This window comes from Podarcis vaucheri, assembly GCF_965113315.1.
Source record: "Podarcis vaucheri genome assembly, chromosome: 10".
Lineage (NCBI taxonomy): Eukaryota > Metazoa > Chordata > Lepidosauria > Squamata > Lacertidae > Podarcis > Podarcis vaucheri.
In genome coordinates, this window is record NC_138748.1 from 70,513,969 (window position 1) to 70,527,659 (window position 13,691).

The following is a 13,691-nucleotide window of genomic DNA, read 5'->3' on the forward strand; positions in this document are numbered from 1 at the left end:
GGGACTGGTCCTCACAGGGCTGGAGGCAAGGCTGGCAAGGACAGTGGAAAGGCTAAGGCAAAGGCAGTGTCTCACTTACAAAGAGCTGGACTTCAGTTCCCAGTGGGTCGTATCCGTAGACACTTGAAGACTTGCACCACAAGCCATAGACAAGTTGGTGCTACTACTGCTGTGTACAGTGCTGCAATTACACACACACACACACACACACACATATATATACCTTATTTTTTTATTTCAACACGGACTTATTGATGGCGACAGCACTAGCTGGCAGGGGTGGGGACCAAAAAGACAAGCCCCCTTCCAGATCTCCAGGTCTTTTTATTTTCTGCAGCAACATACAGGCACTTAACATAACGAAGGAGATCTTGAACAGACCTGGATTGTGTGAGAAAATCAACCCCTTTGATGGGGCCTAGGGCAATGTGGAATTGCTTTCTCGACAAAAGGGTGTGCACGTGTGCAAATAAATAGTAACAACGATAAGGATAAGGATATTTTATTTCGACCCCGCCCCTCTGCCTGGGTTTCCCCAGCCACTCTGGGCGGCTGCCAGCAAAACAGAAAAACATACTAAAATGTCAAACATTAAAAACTTCCAGATACAGGGCTGCCTTCAGATGTCTTCCCAAAGTTGTGTAGTTCTTTATCTCCTTGTCATCTGAGGGGAGGGAGTTCCACAGGGTGGGCAACCAAAGTTTTCCTGGATTTCCCATTTCATCAGATGCGACTGTCAGGTACAGAGAGCAGGTAGCCGGGGTTCAGGAACTGTTCAGGAAGAAATGAAATGCGACAAACAGGGGCTACTTGTTAAGATTCTTGCTCAATGGCTCCAGAAGGCTTGCTGATGTTTCCCATGACAGGAGGTCTTGACCAGGAAATGGTTGAAGTTTCCCTGGGATGTTCTGAACTTGAAGGGAGAAAGCCCATTGTTTTGGGGACTAGCCCTGGAGATCAGCTGCCAGCCAGTGCAAGCAGCAGTGAGCTAAATGGGCCAATGCTCTGACTTTCTGACACTAAGAGACGGTGGAACAGACTCCCTCCGAAGGTGTTGGGCTGCCCTGTGATAGGAATTTTAAAGTCTTAGATATGTAATAAATGTTCATAAATATACCAAGCAAACACATGCATATATATATATATATATAAACAACATGTCTGAAAACCCCACAGAAAAAAAGTCCTGAACAAATTGACCTCAATTATTTCTCTGCAAGGTCAACGTGGGAAATCTCCCCATTGTCTTTTTCCTTCACAAATCCTGTCTTAAGGCACATTTAAGATATGAATAGGGTGTGAGGCTGTGACCTGGCCCAGGAACTAAGTATTTATCACTACAATAGACTGGCCAGGCTCCCCAGGCAATCCAATCAAGTGACCATTAAACAAGTACCTGTCAGGTGAGATAAACAATGCACTCAGATTTCTGCTGTAGACCGCCTTTTCTGTGATGTAGGTATGTTGTATCTGGGAGGTGGTCTTAGGTTACACCCCTTCTGTGATGTATGTAGGATGTATGGCGGGGTGGTCTTGAGCTCCAGGGCAGGGAATTAAAAATGTCTTTATAAGGCCTTGCGCGCCATTTTTCTGGGTCCCTCCTCTCTCCTGCGTGTGGTGAGTGAGGACCCTGTTGCAACAGATCAATAAAGATCAGGCTTACTAGCTTACTAGCTGCTTTGTTTCTCAATATTATCTGGTTGGTCTCTGTTATTCTCTCCTACCAATAGGGAACCTATGTAAGGACTCTATATGGGCTCTTGGATACCCCATAAGGGGAAAAGGGGAGATTTTTGTTTACAACAGTCCCTCCTTGGAGGTTTTTAAGCAGAGGTCGGATGGCCACCTGTCAGGGATTCTTTAGTTGAGACTCCTGCTTTGCAGGGGGTTGGACTAGATGAGCCTTATGGGTCCCCTCCAACTCAACGATTCTGAGATTCTTCTCCAGGATGGCTTCCTAAGTTCCTATTTGGGCTGTAGCTCAGTGCTGGAGCAGCTGCTCTGCATGCAATACGTCCCAGGTTCGGTGCTCCAGGTCTGAAACCACCGTCTGAAGTCCTAGACCTAGACAACCGCTGACAGTCAGTGTCGACAATACTAGGGTTTTGGATGAGGAGCTTGGGTTGATCATCATCTCCCACGACCCTGCTCTGACCCTGCTGTGGGTTTCCAAACAGAGCAGTCCTTCGCCTCTCTGTTCTCCTGTGCCCCCCTCTTGCCAAACTTTCATTCTTCTTCCTCATTACCGTTCATCGATACAATACGATACAATAATCTTTATTGTCATTGTCCCATACAAAACAACGGAATTGAAAAAAATCTACGTCAGACATTCAAAAACCAACAAGCCTGCTATCCCACGTATCGCAGCCTGGTTAACCCCCTAAAAACTCTGATACCCCATAATTAAATACAATATACTCCCATAGAGACTACCTTACACTGCGTTTAAAACCAAAATCACATTTGGATAGAAACTGTTTCTCAAGCAGCTAGTCCTAGTCTTTATAACCCTGGACCTTCTTCCAGAAGGCAGAAGCTGAAAGAGATCATTTCTGGGTTGCGCACTACCCTGCGCTATCTCTGCTGCTTTCTTATGGCACCTGGAAGCATAGATTTGATCGAAGGTGGGAAGAGGGCACCCAATTATTCTCTCCGCAGTCTTGACAACCCTGGACAGCATTGTTTTTTCCCTGACCGTGCAGCTCCCAAACCACACACACAGACCATAAGTTAATACACTCTCAGCAGTACAGTGGTAAAATGCCATCAACAGGTCCTTTGAGAGATTGTTTTATTCTCAGAAAATATAACCTCTGCTGTGCTCTCTTCATCAGGTCTTTGCTGTTTTCTCCCCCGGTTAGGGCGTCTCTCAACTCCATTCCCAGAAATCGAAACACCGAGACCTGTTCCACACACTTCCCCTCAATAATGAGTGGCTGAATATTCAATATCCACATTGCCCTAGGCCCCGTCTCTCTTATTCTGACACTGGCTTTCTCCCTCCTCGCCTGGGTGGAACTGAATTTGCTCCCTCTCCGATTGCCTGAGTAAGCCTTAGTCAATGCAGTCTCTGCTGGCAACCGCTCACGTTTTTTTAGGCAAAGCTGAGGGAGGGGAAACACGCGCCCTTTTCTCTTTCTGGAAGCAGTCAGCATCAGCAGAGGTCTTCAGTGCCAGAAGCAGGAATTAACTCAGGGAGAATGGCACCTCCATCTTCCTTGCTGGGTCACGGATGCCGCCGCCGCCGGCTGCCAACCCTGCCCCCTGGCCTTGCCTGTAAGCAGTGGTGTAGCGTGGGGGGTGCAGGGGGGCCCGGCCGCACCGGGCGCAACATCTGGGGGTTAGGGGGCGCAAATCCACGGGCTAGGGGGCACAAATCCATGGGCTAGGGGGCGCAAATCCATGGGTTAGGGGGCGCAAATTACTTGCCTTGCCCCGGGTGCTGACAACCCACGCTACACCACTGCCTGTAAGAATGGACCGCTGCAATCCTGCACTTGCTCACCCAATCCCATGGAACTTGTTCTAAACAAAATCTGCCCTTTTCCCTTTATGGGGTACCCAAGAGCCCATATAGAGTCCTTATGTAGGTTCCCTGTTGGTAGGAGAAAATAACAGAAGCCAACCAGAGAATATTGAGAAGCAAAGCAGCTGGTAAGCTGGTCTTTATTGATCTGTTGCAACAGGGTGCTCCGCTCACCACGCGCAGGAGGGAGGAGGAACCCAGAACCAAGGTGTGCCTGTCCTTATATAGATATTTTAAATTGCCCACCTTGGAGTCCAAGACCACCCCCAGAAACATCATACATACATCACATAAGGGGTGTAGCTCAAGACCATCCCCCAGACACATCATACCTACATCACAGAAAGTGCGGTCTACAGCAGAAATCTGAGTGCATTGTTTCTCTCCTGCCTGGCAGGTTATCTGTTAATGCTTACTTGATTGGATACCCTGGGGAGGCTGGTCAGTCTTTTGTAGTGATAAATACTTAGTTCCTGAGCCAGGTCACAGGCTCGCCCTATTCAAACACAGGATTTGTGAAGGAAAAGACAATGGGGAGGCTTTTCCATTTTCATTGACCTTGCAGAGAAAACATTTGATCAGTTTGGGAAAAATGGTTTCAGGTCGGTCTTCCTGTGCTGATCTATGTACGTGCCTGGTTGGTACATTTATTATATATCTAAGACCTTAAAATTCTTTTCACAAACTGAACGGAGATTGCTTCTGAGTGTACCTGTTCAAGATAGCACCGCAAATGATAGGAAGAAGCCTGCGTTTATAGCTCAGAGAAGCACAAGTGTAGAATCAAGGAGAATAGAGCAATGGAGAAAATTCGGAAACAGCAATGGGATACCAGCTTCGCCCAAGGCATGATGGATAACAGCAACATCTTACAAGGACAGGAAGAACGGACAGAATAATTGCCACATACAGGAAGAACAAGGATATCGTTTGAGTTTCTCACTAGTACATCGTTTAATGTGGCAACACGAATAGAAGTTATGAATATTGCAGTTGTTGTATAAGGGATTATTATTATGACTTGAAGCTAATGGAAATTAATAACAGATAGGTAGCCGTGTTGGTCTGCCATAGTCAAAATAAAAAAAATTCCTTCCAGTAGCACCTTAAAGACCAACTAAGTTAGTTCTTGGTATGAGCTTTCGTGTGGATGCACACTTCTTCACTGAAACAGAAGTTGCCAGACCCTTCTAAGAATAGATAGAAGACCCTTGATAGAAGGGTCTGGCAACTTCTGTTTCAGTGTATCTGAAGAAGTGTGCATCCACACGAAAGCTCATACCAAGAACTAACTTAGTTGGTCTTTAAGGTGCTACTGGAAGGAATTGTTTTATTTTGGAAATTAATAAGATTTTGGAACACAGAAATAAAGCAAATAATCAAGCCATCAATTCTAGCACGTGGAGGCCCCCACCTTATCTAAATTACCGTATTTTTCTGTGTATAAGACTAGGGATTTTTTTACTTTAAAAATCTGGGGGCATCTTATACACAGATAGTGCATACAGTGGTGCCTCGCAAGATGAAATTAATCTGTTCCGTGAGTCTCTTCGTCTAGCGGTTTTTTCGTCTTGCGAAGCAACCCTACTAGCGGCTTAGCGCTATTAGCGGTTTAGCGGCTATTAAAGGCTTAGCGGCTTAGCGGCTAAAAGGCTATTAGCGGCTTAGCGGCTTAGAAAAGGGGGGGAGCGAAAAAATCGCAAGACTCGCAAGACTTTTTTGTTTTGCGAAGCAAGCCCATAGGGAAATTCATCTTGCGAAGCGCATCGAAAAACGGAAAACCCTTTCGTCTAGCGGGTTTTTCGTCTTGCGAGGCATTTGTCTTGCGGGGCACCACTGTATGCCCATTTTCTAAATTTGGGGACCCCAAAAGTAGGGGGCATCTTATACATGGGGATGTCTTATACACGGAAAAATACGGTATATAATTCATTATTTGAACTATTGGTGTTAATTGTACTGTATTATAAATTGGTATTGTTATAACGAGGCTATTATTGGATTGTAATTGAAAACTAATAAAAATTATTATCAAAAAAAGCAGCAGCATAGGTTTTGGAATCGAAGGCACCCCAAAGTTCATCTATTCCACCCCCTGCAACGCAAAACCAGAAGAGGCCTGAAAGGGGTGGAGAGGTTTGCTGGGCTCATAAACAGCCCCCAATTGTTTGGAAAAAGCCCTGGGCCGGTAGGAACTTCATCTGATTCATGGGGGTAAGATCTACTGGTGACGAGCTGCTCTTCTCATTAGCCCTGACATTTGGCCAGGTCTGCGTCTTTGTCCATGGAGGTCCAACAAAGGTCTGTATAGTTCAAGCTATGGTTTTCACAGTAGTGATGTATGGAAGTGAGAGCTGGACCACAAAGAAGGCTGATCGCCGAAGAATGGATGCTTTTGAATTATGGTGCTGGAGGAGACTCTTGAGAGTCCCATGGACTGCAAGAAGATCAAACCTCTCCCTTCTTAAGGAAATCAGCCCTGAGTGCTCACTGGAAGGACAGATCCTGAAGCTGAGGCTCCAAGACTTTGGCCACCTCATGAGAAGAGAAGACTCCCTAGAAAAGACCCTGATGTTGGGAAAGATGGAGGGCACAAGGAGAAGGGGACGACAGAGGACGAGATGTGGGACAGTGTTCTCGAAGCTACCAGACTGAGTTTGACCAAACTGCGGGAGGCAATGGAAGACAGGAGGGCCTTGCATGCTCTGGTCCAGGGGGTCACGAAGAGTCGGACACAACTAAATGACTAAACAACAACAACATACAGATTGTGTTCTTGCTAATAAAGAGTTAACTCCATCAGTGTGATTTACTGCTGGCCTGCTCCCTACAAGAGGCTTGAGAAGGGCTTGGAGAAGTCCATGATGTGTTGAATTGAGGAGGAAATGAAGGAGGTGAATGTGTTCCCTGGCGCCAAGAGGAATATTTCAGTTGTATCCACCAGAGGTCACCAAATATCACTTATTATTTGATGAACACCGATTACAGGAATGGATTTAAAGGCCAGCTCTTTCTGGACAGCTGACCTTCCGCCCTGCTGGTCAAGGCAGTGACTTCTACACTCCCAGCCGCTGCAGAGGATTTGAAGCCATATTTAGCAGAGACACTCAGTACAGGCTGTAATAGTGTGGCCATGTGTCCTACTTTTCAGAGAACTGCTCTCTGTTTGCAGAGCTATCGTAGAAGAAGAAGAAGAAGAAGAAGAAGAAGAAGAGTTTGGATTTGATATCCTGCTTTATCACTACCTTAAGGAGTGGCGGGTGGCGCTGTGATCTAAACCACTGAGCCTAGGACTTGCTGATCAGAAGGTTGGTGGTTTGAATCCCCATGACGGGGGTGAGCTCCCGTTGCTCTGTCCCAGCTGCTGCCAACCTAGCAGTTCGAAAGCACACCAGTGCAAGTAGATAATTAGGTACCGCTCCGGTGGGAAGGTAAATGGCGTTTCCGTGCGCTGCTCTGGTTCGCCAGAAGTGGCTTAGTCATGCTGGCCACATGACCCGGAAGCTGAACGCCGGCTCGTTGGCCAATAAAGCGAGATGAGCGCCGGAACCCCAGAGTCGGCCACAACTACACCTAATGATCAAGGGTCCCCTTTACCTTTAAGGAGTCTCAAAGCGTCTAACAATCTCATTTCCCTTCCTCCTTATTTCAAAGGGCCCTCTATTTGACGGGGCCGTCCTGTTAAAAACCTGTCTAAAGTTAAAGACCACAAAAAGTGGGATGGAGGGCCTTTGATATGCCCACCAACTGTTAACACCTGGACAGCTCACAGAGCAGGCACTCAGCTCACCTGGTCACAGGTGAGCCTAGTAGCTGCCAAGCAACTCTCAGCACCTGGGCAACAGAATAAGCAAGCATACAGGCCATCAGGCCAAACTGTCCTCAACCAGGGCGAGATGTACTATATTTCTATTTACATTGGAGGACTTCGTTCTAAACTTACAGCATCAATAAAGCAGCTCATGCAGATTTTATGCAAATATGTGCCCGCCCCTTTTGGCAATGCCTAAGAGTCCACTGTAGTCGCTGACCGGACCTGGTAATAATAATAATAATAATAATAATAATAATAATAATAATAATAATAATTTATACCCCGTCCATCTGGCTGGGTTTCCCCAGCCATTCTGGGTGGCTCCCAACAAAAGATTAAAAATACATTAAAACATCACAAAAGTCACAAAAGCGATTGTGCTGGTTTTGGTAGTGGGCTGCATGTGCATGATATCTGCTGGAAGGGCAACGCCCCCCCAACCTATACATAAATTCCTGCAACAAAGCGACACCACACAACTCATGGTATTCAAACCAGGCACACGGATTCCAAGCAGCATAGAAAGTCCTCGCAGCAGTATCTCTCTTCCATGAACCTCGTTTTCTCAATATTTATATTCCACTTAATAATAAGTTTCAAACCCTCTCTGTTTAGTTGTGGGTGAACGTATCAGACGACACAGCGATTCCTCAAACAGCTCTTGTTTATTCACAGGCCAGAACAGAACTGAACTGAACTGAAGGGTTCAGCCAGCCTGCTTATATAGAGCTCAACTACAAAGCAACAGTAACCACTTTCTGTAACTATCCAATCACTGAACGTCCCTTTCAATCCCTTATTTGCATATGTGGACCTGAGTGAAAACTATCTACAGTATCCCCCTGCTGGCCCAGTATGAGAACTTCAGTACATAATACTCTCGAGACCCTCTTTCGTAGAACACCCCCTGTGTGACGCGCACAAACTTATGCTCAGTGGCTAATGTTTTAGGAAAAGAGTTGGTGAGGCTAACTGGGCTTGGAAGAGTTGCAAATGGGGTTGTAAAGGAAAACCCCTTTGATGAAACCCGGTCTCCTTTCTTTTTATACCTAAGGGAAGAAAATAAAAAATAAAATAAAATATTTTATTTTATCAGTTTTTAATCAACACATTGTGGCTGGTTTTTTGAGTTGCCTTGGAACTGCTATTGTTACACCGTGTATGGCTTTGCGCTGTGTTTTCTGTTTTTTGTAATTTGTATGTAGCCATTTCACTGCATTTTAAATAAACAATGGTTTTAAAAAAGAGAAGTTGTGGGGCTTACATGTTTCTTTTCTTTCCCCAAATTTTTTTATTGATTTTCCAAATTTATAACAAATACAACACACAAAGAAAAAGACGTTACAATACTAAAAAGAAAGAAAAAGAAAAGGAAAAGACAAAAATACAAACCAATATTACTCTAGAACCCAATTTCATTGACATTGTTAACTGACTTCCGCGAATCCCCCCTATCTGAATTTCATTGAATCACCTTATAACAGTTTTCCAATATCCTCTTTCTAATAAAATTACCTCCTTCAAATAACTATCTTCCTTTCTTTTCAACATGTCCTGGGCTTACATATTTCTTAAGGTCCAGCCTATGGTTATGGCCTTCCTTTCTCCAACACCTTTTACACCCTGACATCACACCTCTTATGGTATGACATTATTATTATTATTATTATTATTATTATTATTATTAATAATAATAATAATAATAATATTTTATGCTGCTTACTATACACTGATCTATGAAGAAGTGTGCATGCACATGAAAGCTTATACCAGAACAAACTTAGTTGGTCTATAAGGTGCTACTGGACAATTTTTTATTTTTTTTATTTTTATTTCGACTGCGTCAGACCAACACTACTACCTACCTGATCTCTGAGCAGTTCACATTAACAGTTTTTAAAAAACTAATAAAACAAGGCAAAATGATACACATGTCAATAAAAACAGAACAAAGCGGTAAAACGTTATTACCCAGGGGACCACTACATAAAAAGGTGTGCTTCCAAGAGGTGTTTTAAAGTATGGCTTTTCGCCTCCCAAATGGCACAGTGCAAAGGGTGCTTCGGCAGGGTATGTGTGCCACCACCAAGAAGGCCCTCGCCCGAGGTGTCCTAAAGGGGCATAGCTCTCAAGTTCTTCTCTGAAGAACTCATTGATCTGCCAAGGCCTGCTCAATACATTTGGGCACCTGAGGCGAACCACAAAATGGGAGAGCAGGAAAGAATGGATCTGTGAAGATCTACATCAGGAACAAGCGGGAGGGGGGTATAAAATCAACCATACGCAGTGGTTGTAGTGGGAATCAAAGGCTGTGGCTGCTGCAGCAGGGTGTGGTCTATTTTTTTACAATTTATTTGGTTTTTCAAACTAAAAATTTTCAGAGATCCATCAAAGATAAATCATTAAAAAACAGATTCCAAGGTATCTCCTTGGCTTCTATCCTCCCCTTTGTAGGTCCTATTATTTATCATTTCCTCCCACATCTTTTATGATAATTCAAACCCTTTAGCTCTTCCATTAAGTCCAGAATTCAACCTTAAATACAAGTGCTATTCCAATCCTACTAACGATTTTAACTCTTTACAATGGTCTTTAAGGTAAGTTATAAATTTCCCCCATTCTTTGTTAAAACTTTGGTCTTCCTGATCTCTGACTCTTCCGGTCATTTTAGCCATTTCGGTATAGTCCATCAACTTCATCTGCCATTCTTCTCTGGTAGGGACTTTATCTTCTTCTGTATGGTTTTTAATATTCAGTTGGAAGCCGCCCAGAGTGGCTGGGGTATAAATAATAAATTCTTCTTCTTCTTCTTTCCAGGGTGGGTGCATGTGTTCTAAAATCACACTGTTATGTACTGAGTTGAATAGGATCCAAAAGGCAGCAGTCTGATTGGTCCTGGAACAATAGGGTCCAGAATGCAGCAGTCTGATTAGTCCTAGAACAATGCAGCAGTCTGATTGGTCCGCAGGAGCCACCCAATCCAGCTCTAGGTGGAAGTGAATCCGCAACCTGATTGGCCTACAGGAGAATCCCGGAATTAGCCAATCACATGGGGCCCATTGTGTAAATAATGTATATAAAGCAGACATTCTGGGGGAACTTTTATTCCTCCTCACCACTATGAGCTGAATAAAGAGCATGAAACCCACACTTGACTCCGAGTATATTTCACACACCATTTCCTTAGTGGGGGGTGAGACCAGCACTGGCTCTTACTCACCCAGAGGACACTGCAGATACAGAATCAACATATAAAAATGATCCTTTCCTGGCAAGGCTGCCCTTTCAAGCAGGCAGAAACCCAACAGGCGCAGCAAGTCAGATAAGAGGGAGAGAGGTTTTTTTTTTCTAACCCCCCCACACCCACGTGCGCTGTAGCTGTTGAACTTCTGCCTGCCAAACCAGCTGTTCCAGGAACAGTTGCAGAGGCAGCATCAACATATAAAAATAATCGATCCTTTCCTGGCAAGGCTGTCCTTTCAAGCAGGCAGAAACCCAACAGGCGCAGCAAGCCAGAAAAGAGGGAGGTAGGTTTTTTTTTTTTACCCTCCCTATACTCAGCTGTTGAACTTCTGCCAGCCAAGCAGGCTGTTCCAGGAACAGCTCGATAATAAGAACAACATCAGCTTAAGGAGACCAACAGAAGAGATCGTAAAGGAAAAAGAGAAATTATATGAATAAGATATGATGTGGAAACACTAAGATAAGACTGGATAGAATTATGAACTTTGTTTGGACTGATTGGGACTGATTTGGACATTAACGCAGTAATAAGATGATCTGAATCCCCCTTTGGATCTTGAAGTATGGGTTCCCACAACAAAAATTTTAAAATTTGGCTTTGTAATTTGGAATTTATATGATGTGATTTAATTTGATGTGATTGGCCAGTTAATAAAAATTATTAAAAAAAAGATAATAAGAACAACAACAGTATGATATTTTATTTTAAAAGGCTGGCCCCCTTTCACATTATTAGTGAGGAGACACAGAGACACACACAGAGAAGGGCGCAGCAAGCCAGATAAGAGGGAGGGAGTTTTTTTTCACCCCCCCACGTGCGCTGCAGCTGTTGAACTTCTGCCTGCCAAACCAGCTGTTCCAGGGACAGCCCAATAATAATAATAACAACAACAGTATGATATGATTTTAATTAATTGTTATAATGAAATGTTCTAGAATGTTAGATTATTTGATTGTTTGATTATTGTTAGCCGCCCTGAGCCCAGCTTTGGCTGGGGAGGGCGGGATATAAATAAAATTTATTTTTATTTTATTTTATTTTATTTTGAAAGGCTGGTCCCCTCTCCCATTATTAGCGAGGAGAGAGAAGGGCCGGTTTCCTTTTTCCCGCCTCCCGGGCGCAGGGCGGGCCACTTCCGGCCGGGCGCGTGCTGCCGCCCGGACGCCTTTGGCGGCGGCCCCCCGCCGCCCGCCCGCCCGGAAGTGCGTCGTCGGTTGCCGTCGGTTCCGGGCGGGAGCGCCGCGAGCCAGCAGAGGACGGGGCAGGACGGGGCCTTGGCTGCTTCGCTGGGCCGCGCGGGGGTTTTCTTCCCCCCTCTTCCTCCTTCCGCGGGGCTCTTTTCCTTCCCTCAGCCCCTCGGGGAAGGCGAGTCGGGCGGCGCGGGCCTTTCCGCCTGCCGGGGCCTGCAGGGGCCGAGGGCGCTGGAACTTTCTCCCCTCACGCGGCGGGCGGGCGGGCGGGCGAGGCCTCCGCTGCTTCTTCTTCTTCTTCCCTCTCCCGGTAATGGCTGAGGAGGCCTGAGGAGAAGGAGGAGGAGGAGGAGGAGGGATGGATCCTGGTGGCGGAGGCGGCGGCTGCCCGGGACCCGGCACGGGCGGAGGCGGCGGTGGCGGTGGCGGCGGCTCGGGCGGCGGCGGAAAGCCGAACCTGCAAGTGGTGTACCAGGCCGTGCAGGCCCTGTACCACGACCCGGACCCCAGCGGCAAGGAGCGCGCCAGCCTCTGGCTCGGGGAGCTGCAGAGATCGGTGAGCGGCGGGCGGGGGGGGGGGCAGGTGGGGTGGGGGTTGGGGGAGAGGGGAGGGGGCGGCGAACCGCCTCCCCCCCATGTGGGGGTGGGGGAGGGAAAGGGGAAGGGCAGCCCAGGCTCACCACAGGCGCATGGGGAGCCCCGGAGGGAAGGAGGATTCCCCAGGCAAGGGCGCACGTGGGGGGCAGAGGGCCAGGCGTGGGGGTGATGTTTTTTTGGGGGGGATCGGGGAGGGTCACGAGAGAGTCGTAGTAATAATAACAGTGGGGGGGGCAGAGGGCCAGGCGTGGGGGTGGTCGTGGGGATTGGGGAGGGTCGAGGTGGGCTATGGAGACAGAACCGGGAAAGGAGCTCAGAAAGTAGAATAGTAGTAGTAGTAGTAGTAATAGTAATAGTGGGGGGCAGAGGGCCAGGCGTGGTGGTGGTGGGGGGTGGGATTGGGGAGAGTCACGAGGGGGTCGAGGCAGGCCATGGCGACAGGCAGGGAAAGGAGCTCAGGAACGGGAATAGTAGTAGTAGGAATAATAATATGGGGGGGCAGAGGGCCAGGCGTGGTGGTGGGATTGGGGAGGGTCACGAGAAGGTTGAGGCAGGCCATGGAGACAGGCAGGGAAAGGAGCTCAGGAACGGGAATAGTAGTAGTAGGAATAATAATAAGGGGGGGGGCAGAGGGCCAGACGTGGTGGTGGGATTGGGGAGGGTCACGAGAAGGTTGTGGAAACAGGCGGGCAAAGGAGCTCAGAAGCTAGAATAGTAGTAGTAGTAGTAGTAATAATAATAATAATAATAATAATAATAATAATAATAATAATAAATAGTTGTGCTCTGTCGCCCCAAGTCGCTCGGGACAGATGCAGCCAGGAAGGGCTTGGGCCTCCTGCACAGGGGATGGGGGTGGAAGGGTCTTTGAAGCCAAAGGGTCAGGCTCGTGTTCTGAAGGACCCTGTGGGATTGGGCCGAGGGGGACCAGGAGGAGAGACCCTGGGAGGGAGGGATAAGCTGGGGCTGTTGGGTCTGGGCAGGAGAGGGGCGTGGGAAGCAAGTGCCAGGGCAGCCAGAGGCAAGGAGGGATGCCAGAGGGTTGGGCAGAGGTTGGGTGAGCAAAGTAGCTGCGGGGGATTCTGGGAGGGTGCCGCTCGGAAGGCTTGACAGGGTGCGTGCATGCAGGCCTGCAGGGACGTTGTGGGCTTTGGAATATGAGTAGACTCAGGGCTTTTGCAGAATGCCGATGAGTTCCCGTGTGATGAGTTTTAAGGCGGCTTCTTCCGAGGCCTTGCAGGGTCCCGGGCAAAGGTGAGTTCCTGAGCAGTGGCTTCTCAATCCAAGCCCTTCCCTTTCTCTCGTGCTCCCAACTGC

General features: G+C 47.1%; 1 protein-coding gene across 2 annotated transcripts in view; it reads left to right on the plus strand.

The window, feature by feature from the left end:
• Positions 1-11,795: 11,795 nt before the first annotated feature.
• Positions 11,796-13,691, plus strand: part of TNPO3 (transportin 3) — a 44,805-nt gene continuing 42,909 nt past the window's right edge. Inside the window, exon 1 of one of the 2 annotated variants that reach the window (XM_082238793.1) lies at positions 11,796-12,333. In XM_082238793.1, the coding sequence (XP_082094919.1) occupies positions 12,136-12,333 (198 nt within the window). In that variant the 5' untranslated portion in view covers positions 11,796-12,135. The remainder of the gene's footprint in view (positions 12,334-13,691) is intronic. The other variant, XM_082238794.1, reaches the window with a different exon arrangement.